The 27727-nt window shown below is 51.9% G+C and overlaps 1 protein-coding gene across 4 annotated transcripts; it reads right to left on the bottom strand.

Annotated features, from left to right (window-relative positions):
* Positions 1-294: 294 nt before the first annotated feature.
* Positions 295-27727, bottom strand: RBPMS2 (RNA binding protein, mRNA processing factor 2). Of its 4 annotated transcripts, XM_053223891.1 has the most exons (9): positions 27309-27727; positions 10696-10773; positions 10058-10096; positions 9421-9483; positions 8930-9080; positions 7984-8135; positions 3487-3548; positions 1692-1761; positions 295-1422 (listed from the first exon to the last, which is right to left on the bottom strand). In XM_053223891.1, exons 1-9 carry the CDS (start codon positions 27393-27395, stop codon positions 1369-1371), a joined length of 756 nt encoding a protein of 251 aa, XP_053079866.1. In that variant the 5' UTR covers positions 27396-27727; the 3' UTR covers positions 295-1368. The 4 variants fall into 4 exon arrangements, 3 of the variants coding, with proteins under 3 accessions (XP_053079866.1, XP_026923304.1, XP_026923305.1); XR_008299123.1 differs by lacking the exons at positions 1692-1761; positions 3487-3548 and adding an exon at positions 1762-1908 and having other exon boundaries at positions 27309-27725; XM_027067503.2 differs by lacking the exon at positions 3487-3548 and having other exon boundaries at positions 27309-27724.

Raw genomic sequence — 27727 nt, 5'->3', positions numbered from 1 at the left:
TTGGGTGCTTACTCTGGGTGCAGGGAATCTCCATCCATAGCCTCAGAACTCTGGATGAAGGAGTGAATGAATCAAACACAGGGTGGGCTGGCAGATATGCCCCTGTTGAGGGGTCCTCTGTGAGTCTCTTCCCTCCAGGACTTAAGGTGCACAAGGAAGGAAGGTGGGAAGGGCTACATGAGCCGTAAGGCCTGGGCCCACCTCACCTCCCTCCCCCAGCTCGCAGCAGCTACCCTTCAGCGGTGCCCTCCAGGCGGCCGTCTAGGTCCCGTGGAAGCAAAGGTCAGAGAGCAGTTACTTTGGATGACTTTTTATTTTGCATTTCATATATTATCCAGCTTCACATTCTCACAGGATCAGCAATTACAACAGCCACCTCGTCTCCCAAGTCTGAAAACGGCAAGACAGCCACACAGCTGCGGCCAAGGGCAAAAGCACTGATGTGCTCATGAAACAAAAAAATTGCACAATTTTTTTTCCTTCATTTTTCTGAAACTAACGCCTGAAACAAAGGCTCATTGCTGGAGAACGGAAACCCTTTTTTTCTTCATGCCTCAAACTAAACATTAAACTTATCTGACAAGGCGAACAAGGTCTCTTTAATAATTAATTGCACACACACACGAAAAATCCTTTATGATGCATAAATATTTTGTTACACAGGGTACAAAAATACTTTCACTTTTTGGTTGGTTTTGAAGTACGGAAAGAATGAGGAGCAGGGCAGGGGTGGGGTGCGCTGTGGAGAGGTAAGCAAAATGGGCAGAGAAAGGATTTTCTTAGCAGTTGTTGGCCCCTCTGAGGAGGACGCAGAGGACCCGGACTTGAAATGAAAAAGAAAACACTATCTCTGTCGGGTGGTGGCTGCTGTTCTGCCTGGAAGCGCGTGGGGGTGGTGGGGGTGCCAGGCTGCAGGACCGGTCCTCACTGAGACAGGGGCTGCAGGGGAGGGTGTGCACAGAGGGACCCGGAATGATGGACCATTGGTGGCCAGGACCTGTTGCTATGGTGACACAATGTGAGAACAAACTGTACACTCACATATACACAAATTTAAGTGTCTTAATTCATGCCAGAAAACATGCAAAATTAAATGCCTCTTCTCTGAGGTGGAGCTGTGGAAGCAAGTCTGGACCCAGGGGGTCAGGCCTTGCTCAGTCCCAGTGAGACCTCCGGCCTGGGGCTGGGTGTCCCTGCAAGAAGGCCCCTGAATCCTCCCGGGAGGCCTTGGCGAGGGGCTCTGGGGAAGGACAGGGCTGAGGAAGAGGAGAAAGGAAACAGGAAGCAGTCCACTGAGTCAGGCTTAAAATTCACAGTCTTTGGAGGGAAGCAGCAGCTCTCCACAGGCCGCCTGGGGGCAGTGGAAGCTCAGAGCGGCTTCCTCCCCAGCGGGGCAGGGGCTTCAAGCTGCGGTGACAAGACCTGGAGGGAGGGGAGAGAGGTGGCCGTGAGCAGAGGTGAGGGACTAGAAATGAACCCAGGCTTCGCCCTTGTGAGGAGGCTGCAAGATGGATGGCAGGGGGTGTCGGTGGGAGGAGAAGGGGAAAAACCAGCCAGAGTGCCCTAGCACGCAAGTCCAGGTGGACGCCTAGCACCAGTGAGCTCTCCGGCTCAGGCAGAGGGAGGAACCATGGCCCTGCAGTAAGCCAGGCTCTAGAACACTTATCCTGGGCCTCTGGGCCAGCACTTACTGAAGAACTAACAGAACTGACGATATTTCCATCCTTGCTGGGTGGTATCAGAGGAAGGGTACCAGCGCACCTGCAAGAGAAGCCAACGTCAGGAGCTAGCTGTGCAGTCCCTTCTCTTGACTGGGGAGTCTTCAGTGTCCCTGCTGGAGTCCTGGTTCTGTCACTGACTGGCAGACGCCGGGCCACTTACTCACCTCTAGGCATCAGTTTCTTCATCCTGAAAATGGGAGAGCGCCACCTGACCTGCCTCCTCCGCAGGGTTGAGGTTCAAATGAGAGAATCGTTACCAAGGTGTTTTATGCTCCACTGAGCCCAACTGTACCAGGTGGACTTTTGGCAGTGGGGGTGCTGGTCAGCATTCTGCCCTTCCCCCTTGACTTGAAGAGTGTAGAATTTCTGACGTTAGGAACATGAACCTAATACATTTTTGCTCAGTTTCCTTCTGTCTCAGTGCCCTCACCCAAGTACAGGACAGAGATGATGAAGTCACAGGGTGTCCGTGAGGATCAGGTGAGACACAATGTACAAACACTTTAGAAACCAAAGTTGCTGTGGTCTCTAAGGGGTAGGACTCCTGTCCTTGTAGGATTCTCTAAGGAAGTCATGGCTGAGACCCAGCTGATGCTTCCATCCTTTTCCATCCCTCTTGTTCCCTCCATTATCAGCCTCCCAGGTCTACAGATTTGTAACCCACCAGCTGAGGCCTCCAATGGGGGCCTGGCAGCTGTCTCAGCCCTGGCACTTGCCAGAAGGCCCTTCAGAGCAGTAGCCCCTAAGCAGGATTCCCAGAGACGGGTCAGGAAATCATACGCCCTCCCTTTCTAGGTACAGCCTCCCCATGGGTCTGGGCAGTAAGCTATGCTGGGTGCCAAGCCAAGACTGCAGGAGGGCCACCTGCCCCAGTTATAGACAGCATGTCTGCCCCAGCCTAATCCATGGCTGCCTGGGATCAGTGGGGGAACACAGCATCACAAGACCTTGAATGAGGGGTAAGGGGAAGAATGCCCAGGGAGGGGAGTCCGGGGTCCCCTCAGGAAAGGAAGGGATGGCACGCCAAGAGCCAATGTAGAAAACAAGTAGCAGCTGGGCCCACAGACAACTAGCTTGACAGTGTGGTAGTTGGACTCAGTTACCCACTTGGCTGCCTGGAATCCCCGCCTCTGTAAGCGGAGAAGATGTCAAGTAATGTCAGGTCGTCTGCGGGCTGATGGAAGCTTCCTGAGAACATACTCCTGTGTCTCCTCCAAATCTTACATGTTTTGTACACCCCAGGACTCTGCTCACCACATGCTCAACAGCAAACAGAAGCTGGTTACCCTAAAATGCCAGGACACTTGGCATATAGCAGAAGCAGGTCCTAGGCCACCTAATCAATGCCAGAATCTTCCCTGGGCTCCAAGGATGTGGCACTGCTCTCACCAGGACACCGTGGACCCGGGCTGCTAGAACCACCTTGATTAAGCACCATATCACACAGAATAGGAGATCAAGTGCCTCTTCTTGCCTTTGAGCTGTCCAGCCTCAGAAGCCACTATTTTCTCTCCTACTGCCTCAACATCTGGAAGCAGTTCCCTCCCCTCCTGGCTAACAGCCAAGTGGGAGGCCAAGTGGGAGGAAGCCTCTCCTCTCCTTTGCTGAGCTGTGGGATGCACTCCCACCTGGAAGCGTGGCTGGACATAAGAGCTCATTCCGTAAGAGAGGGACAATAAGGAAACCAGCATGTGGCTACCAAATAAGCTTGTGGCCCACTCCAGCTCAGGGAATCCCCCGGTGGACCCTGACCACCACCCCTCACCTGGCTTCCAGCTGGAGCAGCCCCGTGACAAGAGATCCTGACAGGTGAGGTGCCTTGTAGGGCTGGACAAGATGCAAATGTTGGTTAGTGTGGGAAGGGCTCGGAGGCTTCTGACTCTCACCACTGGGGAAGCCAGCGGCTGCTTAAGGGGCTCCCTCGGCAAGCCTGCTTCATGGGGTCCCCCACTCCCTCCATTAGGTGCTGTGACTCAGTCTCCAAAGCAGCAGCTTTCCCCCCAGCCTGAGATGAGCCACTACCCCTTTGGGGAAGGAAGAAGTAGAGGAAAACCTGCATTTCTGAGCTCGGGATGGATGTACCATCCCAGTGGACAGAACATACGTGAGGGGCTGCCTTTCCATTTCCTCAGACACAGGTAGAGGCTGGCAGTCAGGATCCTCTAAAGAAGTGCTGTCCCTTCCTGCCCCAGCTCAGAACAGGAGACACCCCCAAGGCCCAGGGATCAGAGCCAGCACATCAGGGAGTGAGTGAGCAGCCCACTCTCAAGGCCTCCAGTTGTTCATAGGGATTCTGGGGGTCCTGAGAAGCGACCGCACAGGGACAGGCCCATGGGCATCTGGAATGACCAGGCTCCAAGAAGGGCAGCATCAAAACAAGGGAGGGGGGCGGGGCACATGAACTCGGTCCTCTCTCAGATCTTGGGACTAACTGAGAAGATAGACCAAAGGTGGAGAAAGGAATAAATCCACATGGGAAGAAATATGAATAGCCAATAAATATGGGAGCCTCACTCATCAGAAAGTCAATTAAAGGAACACTCAGGTTGCCAAGTCTACACTGTGACCTTGTAATAGTTCTAGGAATTTATGATAAGGAAAACCAGCAGGACAGGTACCCAGGGAGGGGTGAACAAGGGCGTCCATGGCAGCACAGCCTATTGGTAGCAGAAAATTGTGTAACAACCTAATTTACCATCAATAGGGAGCTGGACACACTTATACAAAGGTGGGCTTGCCAGGCATCCAAATGTAGATCTACATTTACTGATGGGAAACAATGGCCTAATATTTAAGTTTTAAACAGATTAAATGTGTAACTTTTATAAAAGCCACCTGGGTGGCTCAGTCGGTTAAGTGCCCAACTTTGCTCAGGTCATGATCTCACGGCTCACGGGTTTGAGCCCCGCGTCGGGCTCTGTGCTGACAGCTCAGAGCCTGGAGCCTGCTTCGGATTCTGTGTCTCCCTCTCTGCCCCTCACCTGCTTATGTTCTGTCTCTCCCTCTTTCAAAAATAAACAAACATTAAAAAAAAAAAAAAGATCCACATCTATGGATTTATTTATACACGCACACCCAACTATCTACTAACCCTATGGACTAAAAGTAACTATTTTCGGGGAGCAGGATAATAAGCAAAGGGAAAAGAGAATCTTACCATCTCCATTATACAGATAAGAAAATAGAGGCAAGGGAGTTCATGTAATAGGAAGGTCATTAGCAAGCGGTGAGCCAGTGTAAAGAGGGGGAAAAGAGCCCCGGTCAAAGATCCCCACCATCCTCAGGTTGAAGTGGAAAATGAAGTCAAGTCTGGGAGGACTCTGGGATGCAAGGGGACACAGAGAATTCCCACTTTTAGGCATGTGCCAGACCCCATGCCATCTACACCTCTTGTGTGCCTCATCCTCTTAAAAGAGAAGTTTCTATCAAGAGGACCAGAAGGTTGACGAGCACCTGGGTGGCTCAGTTGGTTAAGCTTCTGCCTTTTGGTTTCAGCTCAGGTCATGATCTCATGGTTCGAGAGTTCGAGCCCCGCACCAGGGTCTGCTCTGACAACGTGGAGCTCACCTGGGATTCTCCCTCTCCCTCTGCCTCTCCCCTGCTTGCTCTCTCAAAATAAATAAATAAACTTAAAAAAAAAAAAAAAAAAAAAAAGAGAACCAGAAGGCTGAGCAATATGGCCTCACGCTAGACAGAGCAGGACTAAGCCATCTCCAATGCCCCTCCTGTAGGTCTGGGCCCCGCGGCCACATACGGATGCCTTGGCTGAGGCTGAGCTAGTGGCAAAAGGCATGCAGTCAGGGTATGTATGTTGGGACACAGAAAGGAAGGACTGCTTTTCATCCCCTTTTTCTACTACCTTCTCTCCAAGTCACCTCCTTGCTCATAGGCCCAGAATCAGTTCTGTTGTTCCTCTGGGTTCAGAATAATGCCCTCAGGATGAGCAGCATCCACTTCTGGGCAGCACTGTCAGGGGGCAGGGAAGGAGCTCTTGGAAGGAAAAGACACAAATGCTATTACTGCATTTGGTTTGGGCAGTGCATTCTACTGTTGTGGAGACGGACATCCAGAGAAGTCCAGTAGCTGGGACAGAACTAGTTACTACCTCGTCCAATCTCTTGTTGCTAGCCTGCCTCCCGACAAATGTCATTAGCCTTCGAGGTGGGCTTTATCCCCATCCCAGGGAGTCCAGAAACAGGGACTGAGACACAATGAGGCCTCCGGCCTCGGAGAGGACCCTGGGGGCACTAGATAATAGTGATATTAAATAATAACCATGATAACTGGCACTTCTCTAGCATTCCCTCTATGCTAATATCAGAAAAACAAATACCTACAAAGTAGGTATGATTATCACCATTCCAAAGAAATTGAGACAGAGAGGTTAAGTAACTTGCCCAAGGTCATAGAGGTGTTGGAAGAGCCAGGATTTGGACTGAGGCAGCTGGACTGGAGTTGGGCAGCCACTGGGCAGGGACAGGGTGGGAGGGAGGAAGCTAGAAAGGAAGAAAACAGGAGGGCACATAGCCCTGCAGTATGGAATTTAAGGACAGGAAGTAGCGTGCCCCTTTCAGCCAGCTGGAGGAACTACCCCAAGAACGGCAGAGGCACCTCTGCTTATTAACTTGACATACTATCTCTGGTTCCCAACCTCTGCCTCACCATTGTCATGGCCAAGCATCTTGGAGCAGACAGGGTAGAACCCTCTCCACCTCATCTTGATTGCCCTCTCATTTTACAGATGAGGACACACACAGAGGCCCAAAGGTGAAGTCACTTGCAAAAGATCAGGTAGCAAAATGGTTGCACAGCTAGGATCGGAGCAAAGCGCCCGGCAAGGCCTCATAGGGCTGCTGCAGTGAAACTCCCTGCGTGGCCAGGAGCACTACTGCCAGCCTCCTGCACTCCACCAGGTCACGGAGGACGAGGACAGTCTCCTGGGCTCACCCGCTCTTTGCCCACCACAGAACCTGGTTTGTGGTAAATACCCAATCATTTCCCTCTGGGGGATGATCTTTACCACCTTCCTATCCCCTATCAATTTTCTAGCTGCCTGTGGTGCACAGCTGGGGAATGGTGCCAAGTTTAACCACACTTCTGCCCTCAGTACAATCTAAAGTGGCCATGGCCAAGGGGACCTCCCCTGATGGGGGAAAACAGCTTGCTAGGGTAGTAGGCGGGGAGTCTGTACCTTCCACCTCAGAACTGAGTAGATCCAGATGTCACTAAGCCCTTCAGAGGACCTGACATAGACACACACTGAGCCCCCCCTTGGGCAGAGCACCCAAGCCCTCCCACCTTGGCTTCTGGTTCCTGTGAACTCTCTCTTCCTGGCTTCTTATACCCTGTTCTTCCTCGTGCCCTACTGCCCTGGTAAGGCGACCTCCATCAACAGCAAAGCTCTCCCGGCCAGGTCGCTCTTCCCAAGGCTCAGCTCTTGTTCACTCTACTGATCACAGGCCAAAGTGGGCTTGCCATCACTCCTCAGCCCCCTTGTGCTGCCTGGTGGCACTTTGTCCATACACCTGGCAGTGCCTCCTGTCACTGCACCAGGGAGGTCCGGGCCAGAACGGACCGTGGCTCACTGGCCTCGGGCACCTGGTATGGCACTCGGTGAGTGGCCCAGCACTAACCTCCCCAACTCTCCCCTAGAAGTGCTCATTCCCTCTTTCCCGCCATCCCTGCACAGGTTCACCATGGAGAGTGTCTAGGCTTCATGAAAACAAGCACTAACACTCACTGAGCACTCCGTGCTCCAGGTGTGGGGGGACCTGTGGTGCCGGCCCTTCACAGGTGTTAACATGTAATTCTCTCAACAACCCTGATGCAGATAATACTGTGCTCATTCTTCTAGATAGTAAAAAAAGTCAGGAATTTTTAAGTGCTTTCTGAAGTTCGTAAAGACCAGAGAGGCAGAGGCAGGCGGCCTGGCTCCACAGAGCACACTCGGGTTGGGATCTGAATTGTGGCTGTCACCACAGGCAGAACGCAGTATGGCACCCGCCTGCACATGTTTGGTGGGTGGTGGGACCATGGCTGGGTCTCTCTCACACTCACATTCTGCCTCAGATCCCCGATGTGGCCTCACAGCTAATCCTCTCCCTCTCCTCTGTTTGATCTGAAGCCCTAAAGAGAATGTCGTGGGAGACGGCAGTTCTGCAGCTCTAGAGGCATGAGTGGCCCTGTGGCCATTCAGGAACAAAGTCTGGCCAGCTTAGAGCCTCCTTCATCCTCTCCCCGCCTCTCCCCCAGAGGGGCTTACCTGAGCATGTAGGGCGGCAGCGGCAGCAGCAGTGGCAGCTGGGTAGGTGAATGCAGCGTGTGAGATGGCTGGGGTCAGCTCTGTGGTGTACAGAGGGTAGGGGGCCCAGGCCTCTGGGGATGCGGGGATCAGAGCAGCCCCCATAAGGTCATCTACAATGGGAGACAACAGCCCCCATTGTCAGAACACTGGTCTCCCCTTCCACTACCATTCCAAACAGAGAAGGGGACCTATCACTACAGTTGAAGCATAAGCTCCCTACTCAGGCCAGACTTCCCTCAAGGACCGAAAGACCGGGGAAAAAAAGCCACGTTAACTTGGCCTGGCATGGTGAGCATCCTATCTGCTTTAAGAAGCCCTCAGATGAGGGGCGCCTGAGTGGCTCAGTCGGTTAAGCGTCCGACTTCAGCTCAGGTCATGATCTCGCGGTTCATGAGTTTGAGCCCTGCATTAGGCTCTGTGCTGACAGCTAGGAGCCTGCTTCAGATTGTGTGTCTCCCTCTCTCCCTGCCCCTCCCCGGCTCACGCTCTGTCTCTGTCTCTCTCTCAAAAATAAACAAACATTAAGAAAATAATAAATAAAAAATAACTCACGCTCTTTAAAAAAAAAAAAAATAAGAAAAAGAAGAAGCCCTTAGATGGGCTTCTGCCCATCTCAACCAAGAAAAATCAGAGAAGGCTTCAGAGAAGTTGGGCAATGCTGACAGCTCAGGAGCTCAGTCTGTCTGCAGCCTAGCAAAGGCTACAAGGGGAGGAAGGAAGCATGGAACCCACAGAGACAGGTGGCTGTGGATACAAGAAGCCTCCTGGAAAGGACTGACTCCCTCAGTGAGAATCTCAACAACTTCCCTCTGTATGCAACTGCACTCAGGCCCCTTGCCTGGGGCAAGTAAAAGGACAGCAGACAATAGCTGGACAGCAGATGATAGCTCTGAGTGCCACTCACAGGGGTCCCGTGCAATGAAGTGTGCTCCTAGCGCGGGGTGAGCGTTGGTGGGATTTGGTGTAGCCATTAGCTTGTTCTTGGCCATCTTGGTGTTGGCTTTGGCAAACTCTAGCCTCAGGGTTTGTGGGTTCTCAGGATCAAAGCGAATACCCTACAAGAGAAGGGAAGGGAAGGAAAGGAAGGAAAAGACTTTACTTTGTAGGACTCAGACAGTCTGTCCACTGCAACAGGTACAGAAGGGCCCCAGAAATGATCTTGCCTAAAAGACTCACCCATGCAGGGGCCAAGACAGACGACACACTGCTTGGACCTTGTGAGTAGTGGCGTTTGATAGACAAAGCAGCTAGGCACTTTGCCCCAGATGTTGGGGGATTAAGGTATATCTGTAGGCCCTTTTTAGTGGCATGGAGTGGGGGAAAGTTTGTAAAAGATAGAACAGGAATACTTGTTGTCTAGAGGTCTGTGGGTCAGAGAAAGCCTTGTCTACTCACATTCAATGCATTCTTGGCTGCTTCTGCTCCTGCTCGGCTGTCAAAGATCACAAAACCAACAGGCTAGTAGGAGAAAGAGAGAACATCCTCATATCTCTCCCAACATTCCATTTTCCCCTCAAAAATAAAACAAAGCAAAAACAAAAAACAAAAACAACTTCTTGCCTATATCCTATGTTCAGCTAGAACAGTAGAAGTTTCTCATGCACCCAAAGTCTCCCATCCAGGTACTACATTGTGGGAAATGATTCCAATACAGCTTTATCCCACTGCATTAAACATCACCCTCTTGGCAAATCTTTTTTTTAATGCACACAAGTAATTAAGTTCCAGTGTTTTCGCCAGCAAGAAAGGGGGCACCAATGTATTAAGGACATGGGAAGGCCCCAGGTTTGGTAAAGGGGCAACAGGTTGAAAGCTTCTCAAAAACCAGAGAGGGAGGACCAGAAGCTGACTGGTAAGGAGAGGGGACCTGTGGAGGTCGCTCTTTCATCAGTTCAGAACAGAAACAAGATGAGAAAGAGCAGGTCTCAGCTGCCAAATGCCTCAAGATGAGGAAAAGGTAGCAGGCTCAGGTCCAAGCTCAGTAGTCGGTCTGGGCTGGGAGGAAAAAAAAAAAACTTTGGAGAGAAATTACCTGTCTCGATGTGAGTTTGATCAGGGACCCTTCATACCCCTGCAGAGAGAGGTGGTTATCACAGGGAAGGTCAGAAGCCTGTTGTGCTAGCCCAGCCACCCATGACGTCAGCCCCCCTTTCTCCACCAGTGCTTGCCTGCATCATTCTCACACCACTCCCACCACGTGTCCACCACCCTGACCTCCACCAGTGTTGAGCGCCCTCTGCCCTTGTGTTCTGTATCACATGGTGTAGCACACGATGTGGGCATCATGTGGTAGCGTTCATCATTTCGTGCGTAAATTCCCACTTGCTCCACTAACTTGTAATGTGGAAGCACAGACCCCACCTTTTTAAAGTTTTCTCAAAACTTGAACTGAAAAGACTACACTGAATCTCAAAGATTCCTTATATGGCAAAGCCTAATGAGATTCTCTCTTGTTTCCACTTTGCAGATGAGGAATGAGAGGCTCAGAAGGGCTAAGCAATCGACGAAAGCAACATGTGAATTAACACAACCAGGACAGAGAGCTGGGTCTGCGATCAGTTTCTGACACACTGCCCTCTGCCTTCCTGCTGCCCAATCCAGGTTGGAGTCACTCCTGATGCTTCTCCTCCATCCTAGGCTCTGCCTGTGGGTGGATGGGTCCAGACTCACCTTGAACGGCCTGAAGAGCAGGTAGAGTTCTCTGGGTTTAATGTCCACAGGGAGGCCACTGACGAATAGTGTTCGGACCTGGTGACAGAGACCACAGTAGACAGGGATGATAGCTCTTCCTCCAGGAAGGAACTAAAATCCTTCCAGAGTTTAAGGAGGAAATCTGTATTTCCTGGGCTTCCTTTGGAGGCCAAGGCAAATGAACACTCAGAGTTTCATAGTACTTAACTTTTCAGAGCCCTTTCTGTACCTTTTCCTTTCTCTACATTCATCCTGCAGTTGACTCAACAAGCACCTGCTAACCACCTCTGTACACAGACTGAGCTGAAGAGCTGCAAGAGGGGAGAGCCCTGTGTCATAAGCACACAGATCAAGGATCCTTTTTCAGATCACGGATTCCTGAGACTTGAAGAAAGCTATGGTGTCTTACCCCCAAGAATATACAAGTCAAAACATATATATTTTTCAGAAGATACAAATAGACCCCAGATTGAGAGTCTCTGCCTAGTCTAGAGAAGAGGCAAGGATGTAAATGGATAGTAAGCCGTATACCACACTACACCTGGAGTGATTTCAACAGAAGGCCTGGCGTGTTCACATCCATCTCCTAGTGCTTTCTACGCTAGATGTAAGCTCTTCGATGGCAGGGAATATGTTGTATGTTTGCCTCTATGCCCAGGTCTTAGCATGGTGCTGTATTAAATGTTTACTGAATAAGAGACCTGGTTAAGGAGTCAGAGATGGAACAATTATGCTGGGTTTTGAAGAAGGAGTACGATCTTACTGGCTTCAAGTGAGGCAGATAGTGCTATAAGTTATGAGCCTTGCCCTCAACATGGTTACAAGCTGATGGGAAAGCCAAAGCTAGACACCAGGTGTCCATCCTGTGACTCCAACCAAACCCGACCTCCTGAACTGTGGGTGAGGTCCCTAAGAGGGTTGGCAGACACTCTAAGTTATTACTGCTAGTTAAATGCTGCTGGCAACAGATGCTCAACTATCAAGGCCAGATCAGCCAATAGTTATAACGGGGAGGGAGGATTTCCCATCGTTTAGATCCCTTAGAAATATATATTAAAACCGTAGCTAAGTTGTGAAAAATCCAAACGAATAGAGCTTCCCTATACACTTGACACCTGATTTCAAGTCTCTTTTTTTAAAAATTTTTAAAAATGTTTGTTTATTTATTTAAAGAGAGCAAGCCGGGAAGGGGCAGGGAGAGAGAGGGTAGAGAGAGAATCCCTAGCAGGGTTTGTACTGTCAGCACAGAGCCTGACAAGGGACTGGAACTCACGAACCCGAGATCATGACCTGAGCCAAAATCCCACGAGGTCATGCCCTGAGCCGAAATCAAGAGTCAGACACTTAACGGACTGAGCCACCCAGGCACCCCTCAAGTCTCATTTCATACCACCAAGCAAGCCAAGCATAGATCTTCTGAACTCAACCCTGCCAGTATAAGAAAAAGCTCATGCGCCTCAGCCTGCCTCCCTGCCCTGTGGCCTTTCCTGATACCATTTAGATGCCCTACCTACAATGGGCCACATTCCCTTCTTCAGAGGCACCAAAAAACGTGCTCCATATTCCAGTGATGGCCTGCCAAACCCATGCGACAGCCTTTTCAAAGTCAGTGGCTTGAATCAGGAGCCTGGGCAGCTAGGCAAAGCTACACCCAATGCAGGCAGGCAGACGGGCCGACAGGCACAGACACCCCCACCACTCTACCTCTGCCCAGTCAACACACAGATCTGAACAACAGAGCCAGGAATGGCAAAGGCAACCACCCCCAACCAGTGTCACCAGCCCCACCCACACAAGAATGAGCCCAGCACGTGGCTAATAAAGAATGGATGAGGACAAGCTTCTTCTCTTCCGTGGGTTTTTGCCAAGAAGCATACCAAGCAGGATCCTTTGCCATTTAGGATGCATCTTCCCCCTTTGGTCATGCCTTTCCCTCACCAGACACGCCTCTGCTTCCAGGCCTGGCGTGAAGATTCTGCACATTTCACAGGCCTTGGCAGCTCGCATTGCTGTATACACAGTTCTCGAGCATGGCCCTGTTGCCAGAAGCACCTGGGAAAAACTGGACAGCCCGAGCTCCAGGGTAGCGTAAACCCAGCTCCTGGGCTCCAGAGAGCAACAGTCCTCTACACCCCTGCCCTTTGATGAAAGAACCTTTAATTTACACGCATACCACCAAACAGAAGTGACTTATTTGGGTCATGCAGCAAACCCAGGTCTCCTGACTACTCATCCAGGCTGCTTTTGGGTGCCAGAACACAGGCACTCAGCCCACCCCCCGAAGATGGACTCAAAGAGTGCAAGCCAGCCAGGGCTCTGCTGGAAGAACCTGGATCAGTACTACTCCCTCCTCCCAGGACGTGGCTTTGGTCAAAGATGTGGAGCCAGAGCCGCCCCACAGAAACCTCTGCCTCAGTTCTCCCCAGGGGCCACCCATTTCACCCAGGCTAATTTTAAACCCTTCCTCAAATGGCTCCTTTCTGACCAGACCTCCCCAGAGGCCCCCTTAAATAGCAAGTTCTCAGCACAAAATTTCCTACACGGGCTGGGGGTGGGGTTGAGGGTGAGTATAGGGGAGCTTTCCCTCATTCCCAGTTAGGATCCTTGTTTCCAACCTTCCTGCTGGGCCAGATGACCTTTTTCCTCTGGCTCCATGTTTTAGGTTCTCAAGTGTCCAAAATGCTACAATGCAGAGCTACCACCCTGTCCCTGGCCACCTCTCAGGGAATAAGCTGAAGTCAGGCAGTTATGGATTAGGTGGGAGGTCCCTTTCTGCCAGGTCACAGGAAGCCTAACCTGAATACTCTTCTTGGTTCTCACTTGACCTTGGTTGCCCTGGAAGATGATGTGCCCTCTGCCTATCCCCTTGTGCAAACAGGGAAACTAAGGCCCAGATAGGGAGCATGCAGCTTAGGAGCTGAGCTGGATAAGATCCAGGGACCCTGACTTAGTCATCTATGCCATCAGCAATCCACCTTGCTGTGGGGACAGAAAGAATGGTACCCGGGTGGCCTCGCTGGCCCCATGGGTGGGTAAAGAACTGCCACTGTTCATTCAGTAGCCAGTCCCTTCCCCAGGCACTTGTTTAGGATGCCAGCTGGAGTAATGGGGGAAGAATAAGAAGAAGCTGGCAAACCAGAGGTGGCAGGATGTATAACCTTAGCAGGCTGGTCAACTACATGTGGAGAGGACAAGAGGTTGCAAAGCCCACCCTCCCTCCCGCTCCCAACCCCATCAGGTCCTGCCCCAGCCCTAGCCCCAACTATTCCAGGCCCCAGACAAGCACCCACACAGGCCTGCCTTAGGCAGCTGCTTGTGCTGCCCCTCAGCACTCCCCTTCCCCTTCCTCACTCCTTTTTTTTTTTTTTTTAAGTTTATTTATTTACTTTGAGAGAGAGAGAGAGAGAGAGAGAGAGAGAGAGAGAGAGAGAATCCCAAGCAAGCTCCACGCTGTCAGCATGGAGCCCAACTCGGGGCTCGAACTCATGAAACCACAAGATCGTGACCTGAGCTGAAATCAAGAGTCAGATGCTTAACAGATGCTTAACCGACTGAGCCACCCAGGCACCCCTCCCCTTCCACATTCCTTAACTAAAGGGCACTCATCTTGTGGATTCCTCTATTTCTTCACTCCCCTTTCCTTCCTCAGAAGTCCTATGGGGACAGGACCCCCTGCCTTACATCGTTCCCACAATCTGAACTTACTCCCTCCACCTGGACTGTATAAAACCCCAGAGACAGTAGCCAAGTCTTAAAACTTTCCTATCAACCAAGGTACCTAGAGTCAGGCCCCAGCACTTGAGATGCTCCCCCATCTCTATACACCTCAGCCCCCCAAAGGAGAAATTCCCAGCCATAGACAGATGTGGCCCAGCAGGGCAAGGTGACACCACACATGGGGAAGAGAACAGGCTTCAGCTGGGTACACCAGAGTCTGTACCCTAGCTTTACGCTTGACCTAGGGAAGTGGTTTCACCTCTCCAAATCTGTTTCTTCATCTGTACAATGCAGATACCATCTACCTCCAGGATAAAGAGCTCACTTTATGCCCGGCATGTAGGAGAGGCTCAACAAAATACTGGTTCCCTTAGGGCTCCTGTAATCACAGCATTCACCTGCACAAAAACCTCCCTATCAGGTACCATGAGCCATTTATTTATAAGGTTGCCTAGTGAGTCTGGATTGGATCCAAGTCAGTCTGGAGCTGGGAATGCAGATGAGTCAACCTTAGGTAGTCACTGGATTCTTTAGTGTTCCTTCCTCTTCCCCAGGGAGGGAATGACCAAGGTGGAAGGCACCATGGAGACCAGCTAGTTCAACATCCTCATTTTGCAGATGAGAAAACTGAGTTTCAGAATAGGAAGGTGACAGAATAAGCTGATGGCACACTCAGGATTCTTTAGGGGACAGTAGGGACAGAGACACACAGTTACTTCTCCAAAGCCTTACAACTCCTGTGTCCCAGGCTGGCACTGGAGACCACTCCTTCCATGCCACTTACTGGAGCCAGTCTCATGGCCATAAGGTGCAACATTCAGGAAAGAGTTTGGGTACAGACAAGGATTCAGGCACCAGTTGCCTACTGATGCCAAGATAGAAAGATTAATCAAAGAACACACGGCCTGCCTACATCACACGTTTAGTACAATAATTCAACACACACACACACACACAAATGTGCTCAAGTATTTGAAGAAAACATAAGGGGTGGTTCACACAATCCCAGGCTGCTAGAAGGCACCAAACTTGTTTACCTGGGCCCTTCTCCTTCCATACACTTAACTCTTTCTCCAGAAGTGTCCAGACAACCCAAAGGGTTATACCCCACTCCCATCCTGAAACATGGAAAGCACTGCAATCCTTTTAAAACGGTCATCTTTAGGGGCACCTGGATGGCTCAGTTGGTTAAGCGTCTGACTTTGGCTCAGGTCATATCTCCCATGTCGGGCTCTGTGCTGACAGCTGGGAGGCTGGAGCCTGCTTCAGATTCTGTGTCTCCCTCTCTCTCTGCTCCTCCCCGACTCACACTCTGCCTCTCTCTCACAAAAATAAACATTATTAACAAACAAACAAATACTCATCTTTATGGCAAGTACCAGCAGACAGGGCTGGACCATAGTCACATCCTTAGCACAGGTGGAAGGTATGTCTGGAACAGTGTAGAGAAGATATTAGCGGAGAAATGGAAACAGTATGGAGAATCTTTAGAAGTCAGTGAAAGGGGTGCCTGGGTGGCTCAGTCGGTTAAGCGTCCGACTTCGGCTCAGGTCATGATCTCACGGTCCGTGAGTTCGAGCCCCGCGTCCGGCTCTGTGCTGACAGCTCAGAGTCTGGAGCCTGTTTCGGATTCTGTGTCTCCCTCTCTCTCTGACCCTTCCCTGTTCACGCTCTGTCTCTGTCTCAAAAATAAATAAACGTTAAAAAAAAAATTAAAAAAAAAAAAAAGTCAGTGAAAGAAGAAACATGCTGAGGAACAGCTTTTCTGGTGGAACCTGCTGGAAGCATCAGATTCAACATGGATTAAAGAACTGGCTAGAGAGATGTGGCCATACAGGTCACTGCAGACATGGCCATGCAGCCTTCATGATGGTCAGCAACAGACTCACCCACACTATAGATCCCAGCTAGCATCACGTTTGCCTAGAGGAACCAAATGGCCTTTGGCACAACTGTGTCCCCCATTGAGTAGGTTTCGGACACTGGGCTGCTCTTCCTTTAGGCAATTCCTGCTGCATGTTCTTCCCCCAGGTTGCTGGGAGTGAAGGGGTTAGGGAGGTCTAGCCCCATCTGGTAAGTCCACACCACAGGCTATCACCGGTGGACAGACTTCCTGGGGTTGTCTAGGTCTTTGCTGTGTCTTCCTGGGCCCTTTCCCACTAGCTAGTGCTGGACCATATATAGTGCCATGGAGGTGGGGTGCACTGCTCACCTCTTCCACAGGAGGCCCCTGAGCTCGCTCCCAGTGCTTCAGGGGAGAGGAAGAGAGGGCAGGACCTGGGGAACTTCCCTCACCCCCAGAATTACTCTTGAGGTCCCTGTGGAGGGAATGTTCCCTAGAAGAAGCCTCTCAACTCACTTTCTAACCCCAGCGTGATAGAGCACCCAGGCTCCCCAGACTACCTGGCTCTTCTCCTTGGGCCTCATGCTGGAAATCTCTTTCTCCCTCTGTAGTCCTCCCCAGCGCAGAGTAAGATCACCTTCTAAAGAGAAGTAGGAAGAAGGACTCTGACAAACTCATTCTTATCTGTGTGTCTGTTGTTTTTCCTTTAGACAAACTGACATTTGTTTATAGATGTTCAGAAAAATGAAATCAAAAAGAAGGCTTTAAGAGCAAGGTGACAGTGACACCCACTGTATCAGCCTTATATATTTTAAACATTTACTTTATTTTAAAAAGTTATGGTTTCTGAGAAAGACAGAAAGAGACAGAGAGAGAGAGAGAATGTGAGTGGAGGAGAGACCGAGAGAGAGGGAGAGAGAAATCCCAAGCAGGCTCTGTGCTGTCAGCATAGAACCTAATGTGGGGCTCTCACTCATGAACCGTGAGATCATGACCTGAGTGGAGGAAACCAGTAGTCAGATGCTTAAATGACTGAGCCACCCAGACATCCCTTATTTATTTTATTTTAGAAAGAGAGTGCAAGCAGAGGAGGGGCAGATGAGACGGGAGGGGGGAGGAGAGAGGGAGAGAGAGAGAAGAGAAGACATGAGAAGAGAAGAGAAGAATCTTAAGCAGGCTCCACATCCAGTGCGAAGTCCAATGTGGGCCTCATTCTCATGACTATGAGATCATGACCCAAGCCAAAATCAAGAGTTGGATGCTTAACTGACTGAGACACCCAGGCACCCCAGCATCAGCGTTACAGCACAAGTTCAGGCTTCTGTGGGAAAGGCTTCTAGGCAGGACTCACCCTCTATCAGTCCTGGTGGACATCTCTCCTGGTCCTTAACACTCATACAGGTAGACCTGTCATTCAGTGCCCCCAAGCCAGGCCAGCTCTCTAGTCAGTGGCTGCTCAGGGGGCTCCCTCCTCCCCAGGGCACACAGGGGACCCAGCTCACCTAGAGGTCCTGCAAGAATTACAGGAAGGGGGCTGCTGGGCTGCTGGGAGAAGGGAGTGGGTAACCTACACAGAGGAAAGCAGCCAAAAGCTTCCATGTGGCACAAGACTGGGGCGGCAGTCAGTGGGGGCCCTCCTCCAATAAAAGAGGACCCTGCGCTCAGACTGGGGCCTGGCCACTCTGCCCTCACAAGTGTGTGCCCTCTTCTGCAATGGGAGGGACAGTCCTGATGCCAAGGGCCCTGTAGCTCCAACTCGCCCCAACTTTTTGACACAAGACTCCCTTCACACTGAGCATTAAACATACAACTTCACAGTTAAGGGCGGCAGCAGGGTATTGTGACTGAGAGAACAGGTCCATAAGCACCAGATTTTGTTATGAGACAGAAAGGGTAAACACTGCTTTCAAAAACAGTGGAATGCTAATAGATATTAAACCCTCTTATCCTTTAACTCTGAAGGACAAGCACAGCCTTCTTCAAAACCCCAGACTTAATCATCGCCAAGACCACACCCTGGACTTCAGGGACCACCCAGCCAGAGGACAGACTTTTCTCCACAAAGGATGCTGAGCTAGGAAAACAGTAGGGCCACCCCCCTCCCACCTTCCCCCCCCCCCCCCCCAAATAAACACTATAGGCCCACTAGGAACACTCTGCCCTAGAAGACAGACTCCTGCCTTCCAGGCAAATCCCTGCCTCACGGGGCTGGGACACAGGAAGGACATGATTGGGAAAACTTGACTCTGGGCAATAGATACATCCTACCAAAGAGATAAAAATGACACTTGAAAATGGATTCTTTGCAGCAATCCTTTAGTATCTCTGAAAGCTGGAATTCAATCTGGAAAGGAAAAACTATTTCAATTGTCCATTCCATCAAATAGTTTAAGTGATGGGCTCACTTTGAATCCCCCCACCTACTCGATACTTATTGTGAGCTCTGGTGTCATCTGGATGGAAAACACCACTTAGGGAAGGGAGTGGGGGGAGAAGGGAAATCCAAAAAGGGAAAAACAAGCCTCTCATAAGCCACTCCCACATCCTTCCCTGACTCCCAGCCCTCTGAAGCAACTGAAATGCAGAATATTTGAGCTGGAAGAAACCTTATTTTTAGATAAGGTAAACCAACACCCAGGGGTCCAGTGAGTTGCTCGTGGTCACTGAGCATGTCAGAAGCAGCCCCAGGGTCCCCAGGTGCTCGTGAGTCAATGTTCCTTTGCAGACCTTAACCTTACACACCAACTTACTCAGACCCCAGTCAGGTCAGCCTTGGGCTCCTTGAAAATAAGTGGCCTTGGGGCACCTGGATGGCTCAGTCATGATCTCACGGTTTGAGTTCAAGCCCCGCGTCGGGCTCTGTGCTGACAGCTCGGAGCCTGGAGCCTGCTTCAGATTCTGTGTCTCCCTCTCTCTCTGCCCCTCCCCCACACATGCTCTGCCTCTGTCTCAGAAATAAATAAACATTAAAAAAACATTTTTTTTTTAATATATAAAAGAAAATTAGTGGCCTTTAGGCTCTGACCTAAGGGGCCAGAAACAGCCCCTTGCAGAAGGTTGATTCAGGGCGGGGGGTTTGGGGTATGCTACTGGATGATGCCATGGTTAGTTGTCAACAGCATTAAGTACAGGGAGGTGAAAGGGAAGACAGACAGCCAATTCCCAGCAGCTAAGTGGGAGCAGCCTTGTGTCCCACTGACTTGGAGGCAGGGGCCGGAACAGGGCCACACATATGCCTCAGACAGGGCAGTTGGGTGCATGTGGCCCCAGGAAGCCCCAAGTCCAAACGGAAGCCCAGGCCACCCCATCCTGACCAAGGGAGTTTTTGAGATGCAGCCTGCGTTACATACAGTTTATGGCTCTCCTGATACAAAGATGCTAAAGGTCCTTTCTAAGCTTGCACCAACCACCATCACACCCAGCTCTGCTCTGTCTTCTCCAAGGGGAAGAAACCCCACTGAGAATCAAGAAACTCGACTCTTGCTCGGCAAGAACCTGTTGATCAGACATGGAAACAAAACAACCATCAGGAAACCTGGGTAGAAGTCCTAGCCTGACCACCAGCAGGCAGGTGGCTTTGTGGCCTTCCTCTGCTGCCTCAACTGTAGAGGAAGGGTGCACCAGCCTCAGGGCCCTTCACATTCCACCTTGTAAGATACCGAGGAAGTAGGAAAAGGTGACTGAATCGCAGTATAAGACTTGGGCATTGCCCTCCTCCATCTGCTCGGAGCTGAAGCGCTTCCCTTCTGCCCACAAGAAGGCAAAGTGGTGAAAAAGGGAATAGAGAACAAAAGGGTGACAGAGCAGAAAGTCAACAGCCAGGTCCTGGGCCAAGGTGGGCTTGGAGGTTTGGGAGGGATCTCTGCCGGGGCAATGTTGGGGTTCCCAAAAAGAAACCTCAGAGCAGTCTCCTACATATACCCTCCTGCCCAGAGATCTCAGAGGCCAGGGTTTTTTTCTTGTGTGCATGTGTATAGGGGGCAGGGTGGGGGATGGGTTCTGCCCAGGTCTCAGGCTTAAGCTTGGCACCAGCAGGTCACTCTTACCCCTCCCGGGGAAAGAAGTCCCTCTGAGTGGGGCCACTTGACGAGAGGTGGATGGAATGTGGTGACATGGCCCGCAGACGCAGGACTTATAAGGGCTGAACAAGGACACAGGGAAAAAGAGCAAACAGATACAGCCAGACATTGGATGTGAATCGAGACACACGTTCCCAGAACCCCAGTGCTTCCCATGCTCCTTCCAAGGAGCTTTGGGCTGCTCAGCTCCCAGACTAGGACGCTTCCCAGCTTCTAGCCTCCCTCCACATAGGACACCTCCAATGCCATTAGTCTGACCTGGTGTGAAGTCCCAGGCTTAGGATCTGTTCCACAGTGTTTTGCCTGCCCCTGCTAATTCCAGCCCCAAATCAAAGGGTGTGGCTCTCAGGACCCATTCTGGGCAGCACTTTGTGGTTTCCAGGTCTTTCATACCTACCATCTGGCACGTGAGCCTGGCAATCCTTTGATGTAACAGGCAAAGAAGTACTGGCCCATTTTACAGATGAAGAGCCAGCTCAGGGATTAGGTGTCTGGCCAGCCAGTGGCAGAGCCAGCAGTAAAATCCAGGTTGTCTGGGAACCTGAGGCACTTCCCCTATAGCCTGCAGTGTGTACTAGAGTCCAGACTGTGTGTGTATTAAGAATCAAGAGAACCAAGTTGGGATGGTAAGAAGTTCTCTAAAGGGTGGGACAGGGCTGGGTATGTAGAGAGTGTTAAATAAAATGGCTTCAGACCTAATGCTCCAAGCTACTTCTAGCCTCAGGAACAAAAGGCATAAACATCTTGGGAACACACCTGGTCAAAAGTCTGTTGTGAGTACCGGCCTACACCTCATTTACAGGGAACCAGATCTAACTGTGTGAACTGCACCGTGCAGACTCAGTGGCATGGCTGGGTGACTGCTTTCCATTTGGTTCCAGACAGTGCCAGGGGCCATGGTTTTCAGAGGCCACTCAAGTGGCAGGCTCACAGGGCCCCCAGCATGGAGGCCTGCTGGGCAAGGCTTCCTTCCCTTCTATGCCATCCACCTCCCCATCCCTCCTGGGGCTGTGGGGTCAGCCAGTGCAGATCTATCGCTTGTCCCAGTGCCTGGTAAGGTCTGCAGTTGTCCTCACTGAAACACACCAACCCATGCATCAAAGAGTTGGCCTGGGGGAATCTTACACCCCTTCCCCAGCTCTGAAATCAACACCTCCAACCCTTAAACCACCTTATGGTATTCCACTGTGAACATAGCACTGAGCCTACCACACCTGTATACTACCCGAAGGAAGCAGATGAAGCCTGAGAAGGGATGTTTCCTAACATAATGCTACACTGTTCAGGAATGGAAGCTGCTTCAAGGGCCTGTATTCTGGTTTGGAGGTCCTCAGTCACAAACATCCCAAGCTGTGCCTGGATATGGCCACAACCATACATCAAGAATGAGAACCAGTCTGGGCAGAAGTTCTTCACACAGCTTTCATTTCAACAAACATTCTCAAAAAAGGGCCTTAGATCCTGTTCCAGTAACCTCTCCTGACCACCTCCCACTCCACCAATAAAAGCCCAAACCCACTTGGGGAAGAAGTTGGCTAACCACAAAAGGGAACTAGGTACTCCAGACACTCATCCCATGGCCTGGTCCAGGTCAGGTTCTGTCCTTTCTCCCTGAGAGTCCCAGGCCTGTTCACAATTAAACAGGCAGCCTTGATGACTTCTGACAGCCAAGAGCCTCTGCTCAGTCAGCCGTAAATGACTAAAGGCCATGGCAGATAGACCTACACAGACCCTCCCACTACACACAGCCCTTGCTATACCCCAGAGGCCCCCAGCACAGATGGATCCACCAGTGGACTCTTCATGAAGGGAGGACCCCACCTGTCAGCCTTGGCACATCTCAGAGATAACCATATTTTTTCCATCCAAGGATAGGATGGAGAAGCAGTGGAAAGAGGGAAGCCATGTTGTCCCTGGGCAGGGAGTAGATGGGGTTCTGGCATACAGAGCTTTGTGGACTATCTATATAGTTCTGGCCTCACAGCAGCATGGTTTCTGAAGTCTAGTGATGGGCTCTGCCCCACTGCCTCGTGGCTTTGCCAGGAGTGTGAGGACCCCTCTAAGGCAGCCATGGTCAGGGAACGGCAGAGAAACTAATACGGTAGCAGATGTCAGTGCTACCCAAAACCAATGGCCCAGCAGAGGCTGGGGGCCATTGGGTGGTACCAGAACCTAGCACTCTAGCTCAGCTCTGGGTAACCAGAGGTTGGAGGCCATGGAGCAGGAATCCAGCCCCCAGGCCAGGTGGGATGGACACCTATATCTCTCAGGACTGTCTGGAGCCCCAATGGGATAAATGGGTTAGAGGCCAGGAGAGCAAAAAGCGAGGCACCCGCACTTCATGTCTTAACTCCACTCTGAGTACTCACCAGACCCTCTCTGGAGATGAGAACAAGAAGAAATCATTATGTCCAAATGTTCAATGGATTTAGAAGCTGGTTCCTACTGGGATAAGCTAGCCAGGCTGCCCATGAGCAGGGAAGGAGGAGAGGAGGAGACCCAACGGAATGACCCACCCCCACAAAAATGACAGGCAGCTGCTTTAGAGTGGGTACCGTTTCCTATTTAAGATGTCCAAAGCATCAGGGTACCAGGGCAAGGGGGTGGGGTGGGGGAAGGAATGAAAGCAGTAAGCCCCTGCACAGGCAACAAGGGGTTGTATTGCCTGTAGGGAATTGAACAATAATAAAATTGACTTGATCTCGTTTTATTATCACCCTGCACTGGCAATTCTAAATCCTGTTGGTGATAAAGATGCTCCTTCTACAAGGGCTGCCAGCTCCCATCACCCAGTCTTCAGATACCTATCCCAGCCCAAAGGGAACTAATCTGGAACAGCTCAGGCCTCAAAAACTTTAGTTGCAGGATCTTTTTTCCCCCTATCCCCCAAACTCACCAAAACCCTAATATAAAACAAAACAGCAGATATAGTGAGTGTGTGGTTCAGAGCAAACTCTGGGTTCAAATCCCAACTTACCTACTAACTACATAAAAGTTATTTAACCTGTGTCAGATTCCTCATTTATAAAACAGTAATGACAATAATTCACAGTGCTGTTATTGTGCAAGTTCAAGGAGGTAAAAGGGTGAATTACTTCAGGTAATACCTGACTCAAACACTGTGTATGGGCTTACTACTACTAATCGGACAGCGTCTCTATTAGGTTATCTGAATAGAGAAGACACATGCACAACAACCCCCAGGGAGGAAGGCAGCCCAGCCTATAGCATCTGCCTGGATCTACCTGCTGGGACCCTGTGTCCAGGTAAATGCCCAGAAGTATAGACTCCTCCCTACCTTCATACCAAAAAAGAGCTTGCAGATACAGCATCAAGACGCCCCAGATTTTGTCAAATGTTTTTAATGGCAGAGAAAAGAGGAAGTGGCTGAGTCATATGCTGGGCCCCAGAATTCCTTCACCTTCATCTAGAGTGCAGAGACCTCTAGAGGACACACGGTGGACCCAGGGGTGTCCTGCCTGCAAGGAGCCACAATGGCCTAGATCCACTGGATGTTGTAGACAAGCAAAGATGGGAGTGGGAGGGCACTAAGGGGCCAAGACCCTCCAGTCAAACTGTAGCCCCTTTGGCTGCCATTAATGCCTGCCTCTCTACAGTTTACCATTAGGCTGGCAAAAAAACTTCAACTCTTAGAAACTTGAACTCCACCCACCCAAGATTCCAAATACTACTTTCCTTAGCAGCCCCCCCACAATGAATAATTACTGTAACTTAGTATTACCTTGTACTATGAAATTAAAGTCTCCATTTTCAAAATAGACTGTTTTCAAACCACATGTACCCCTCCCCAGAAACATTGTAACTCTCTAGCCATCCCTAAAGAATCACTAAGACAAGCTTGGGTCTGGGATTCTACAGCCTCACAGGCAAGCCTGTCCTGGGCTGTCTGACCTCACCTTCTGGAGTTCTAGCACCAGCTATGACCCGCCTGGGTTAAGGTAGAGGCTCTAGACTGAAAGGGACACTCAGCTCTTCCCCTGAAGACCCTCTCCTTAATTCCTCACTGCCCTCCTTAGCTTTCAAAGGGTAGGAGAGCTTCTAACACCTCTCCTTTCCAAGTGACAGAAAATGCCAATTTTCCCAACCATGCATGATCTCAGGCACTTCACAATGTGGCCCCCACTGCTGCTGAAAGCTAGCAAACTCCTGGAAGTCATGTGGCTCCACGATCCACCTCTCACTTTTACACATGCTATTCCCTCTTCTCGGAATGCCTTCTGACCGGCACAAGTCTAAGAACCTCCTACTGAGCTACATCTCAGGGAGGGCTCACTTCTACCTTCTCAGTGGTACCACTGCATCACTTGGTGATATCCCCTCATTTCACCACATCCCATTCCCTCCTGGCAAGTCCTTCTCACCTTCCAGTCTGTGATCTTTCACCTGGAATCCTGACCCCTGGTCCAGAAAAGGAACCTAATGCCTGTGATAGAGACAAAGCCCCAGTGGGTAGGGTGGCCAAGCAGGAGGAGTCAAGCCCATGCAAAGGAGCTTAAAATGAGGAGCCCCACTGATACCCCTTCTGGAACCACGAAAACATACCCCTTTCTCCAGAAACCTAACACCTTTAGAAATGAGTAGGGGGAGTAGGACTCTTTGGTTCTCTAGGCTTGCTTTACCTAATCTCCAACAGCCAGCCTGGGTTAGTCATGAAAGTAAACTACCACTGCTAACAGATTCCCCAGATGGTGGCTCCTGGGGGATGCAGAAATGACTGCCTAGGGGACATCGAAGCTAAAGGAAGGAATCCAGTTCCAGCTCAAACCAGCAATTCAAGATGGAACCTCAGTAGGAGAGATCTTGGCCCAGAGGGCTAATGAGGGGAGGGGGCTCATCCTTGCAATTACCTGGCCAGAGCAGACACTGGGCTCCAGGAGATTCCCAGAGCCTTTAGTTTTAGACTTCTATTAAACACAGGGCTGTGCCCCTCCATCAGCACACGGCAGCACTAGTGCTATAACCCACCTCTACCCGCAAGGAGAAGTTAACAGGGATTCCACTTCTTGAAGATCCTGCCCTCTCTCTCAGAACAGGCACTTAGAAAAAAAGTGACCAATACTTCAAATGCTTTAAGGCTTTAGCTTGGCCACATGGTTCACCCTTCCCACTTCAAAGGGGTAAGTCTGAGGGTCAGCACAACCTCTTGGGTAAACTCCCTGTTGAAGTCAACCCTCTAGCATTAGCGGTATTCTGGGTCCTTGCCCAGCTTCACAGGAGATGGCTTCCCTCTCCCAGTTTCAACCCCCAGGAGGCCAAGCAGCGATCTGCCCCCCCCCCGCCCCCGCAACACCAGCAACCCTGTCACCCTCCCCCCAACTCTCAGGCGAGATTCTGAACAACCAGGTGGCGTCAGGATGGTTAAGGTTCTCATCAGTGCCACGGGCCTGTCAGCATGTCAAGGTCCAAGGAGGACAGGGCCTTCAGGAGGCAAAACCACCCCACCGCTCTGGAGCCCACACAAAACTAGCGGACAAATGTCAGGCCCTCCCTTTCCACCCTTCAGAGTCAAGAGTTATATATTCCCCCACCCTCCCTCCCTCCCTAAAAAGTGAGATCTAGACCTAGATTCTCAAGATGCCATGCCATTGGTGGACTAGGGTTGGCAGCAGGCCTCTGAATTACTAAGAGTGGGAGCTGGTGGTGTGACCCTCCCACCATCCCTCCCACAGTGAGGAGCCCAGCCCAGCAGTGGGCCACTGCCGCCATTCTGCACCAAACCCAGAGCACGGTCAGCCGGCACCACCGCCACTACATTGGAGGGAGGTGAGGGAGGTCAGCGACACCAGCCTCCACCAGGGGATCTGCGGTTTCTCCCCCAGACCAAGGGGAAGGGAGCTCAGGGTGGATAACTGGCCCTTGGTTTCCTGGGCAAGAGCTTGCCAGGGCGCGGCAGGAAGGGTCTCCTAGCCTTGGAGTGACACAGCAGAGGCCAGAGGCCCCTGGAGAGAGATGCAAAGCCTGTCGTCCCCTTTCCGCATCAGTTTTTGTCTCTGTCGGCCCAGCTCCTGGTCTCCATTCGCCACCCTCAGCCTTAAGGCTTCTATTCACCACCTCATCATCACCCCTGCCACACACCCTCCCCGATTTCGCCATCCCATTAACCACACAGCTGCTGCTGATTCCACGAAGCCAAGCCGCCTCACACTCACTCCCTCCTCATACTTAGCACATGTCTGGTGGACAAGATAATGTCGCCTTTCCTTGCGGAATCCCACCCAGGCCAGCTCTGGGGTCCTGGATTGCCTGCTGGGGCAGAACCGGGGTGGAGGGGGGTGGCGGGGGAGAGGGAGAACCAGGAACGAAGTATCTTTAGGCATCTCTTTCTCAACTCTAATTAACTGCCCCGCTGACCTCTTTGCCAAAGCCCAGGTTCTGCGGCTGCAAGCAAAGCCCGTCCACCTCCCGTGACTACAGCTCAGTTACAGTGAACCAAGGTGCCGGGCAGCCGTCCCGGGCCTCCAAGGTCACCGGGAGGGGTCAGGGTGGAAAGTGCAAGAGGGTGAGGGTGCCGCCCGCCCGTGGTGCTAATCCCGCTCAGTTCCTTCCAGCAAAGGCGGGAGTCCCAGCAGTACCGGAGGAGCTCCTCGGGTAGCGGCCCGGGCCAAGAGTGGAGAACGAGGGACGCGCGGGCAGCAGGCGTGGGGCAGACGCCGAGCCGCTCGCCCACCACGGGACGCACGGACGGCGGCCGGCGCGCGGCCCGCCCCGAGCCCGGGAGGGCGGGGAGACAATGCCCGCCCGGCGGGGCAGTCCAGGCCGCGCGCCCCCGCCCGCCGGACACGGGCTGCTCCTCCCCGACCGAAGGGCAGCGGCGGGAAAGAGCCCCGAGCGATTGCCAGACCGGCCCCGCGCGGCGCGGGAGGCCCCGCGCGCCTTCTCCCCCGCCCACCTCCGCGTGCACTTCACCCCAAGTCCCGGGGCCGCAGACCCACCTCTTCCTCCAGAGTGCCGCCGGAGCCCGAGCCCGTGCCGGTGCCCGTGCTGGTGCTGTGCTCGCCGTCCGGCTTCAGGTTGCTCATGGTGCGGGGGGTGGGGTGGGGGTGGCGAGGGGAAGGGAACGCTGAGGGCGAGCACGGCGCCCGGCCCCGGCGAGGAGGTGGGAAGGGGCGCGGTGAGCGGTGCGCTCCGGGAGTGCGGGGCGGAGTGGCGGTGGGGGGCGCACGGGGCGGTGAGAGGGGCAGCCGCCGCGTCAGGCTGGGGTCACATCAAGTTTGGCGGGTGCGGGATGTGGGGAGGGGGTGCGGCGGGGGAGGCACTGGGAACCGGAGCCGAGCCCGAGCGGCCGCCGCCTCCGCCTTTTCACTGCGACCGGCGAGTGCGCCCGCGGCGGCGGCGGCGGCGGCGGCGGGGG

The sequence above is a fragment of the Acinonyx jubatus genome, chromosome B3 (genome assembly GCF_027475565.1).
Source record: "Acinonyx jubatus isolate Ajub_Pintada_27869175 chromosome B3, VMU_Ajub_asm_v1.0, whole genome shotgun sequence".
NCBI lineage: Eukaryota > Metazoa > Chordata > Mammalia > Carnivora > Felidae > Acinonyx > Acinonyx jubatus.
Note: the sequence above shows the minus strand (reverse complement) of the source record. Positions and strands in the feature narration are given on the sequence as shown.

Coding starts and splice junctions, on each gene's coding strand:
- RBPMS2 (XM_053223891.1), bottom strand. CDS start 27,395: ATGAGCAACCTGAAGCCGGACGGCGAGCACAGCACCAGCACGGGCACC. Junction 10,774..27,308: donor GCGGCACTCTGGAGGAAGAG/GTGGGTCTGCGG, acceptor CTCTGTCACCAG/GTCCGAACACTATTCGTCAG. Junction 9,081..9,420: donor CAGCCAAGAATGCATTGAAT/GTGAGTAGACAA, acceptor CTTCTCTTGTAG/GGTATTCGCTTTGATCCTGA.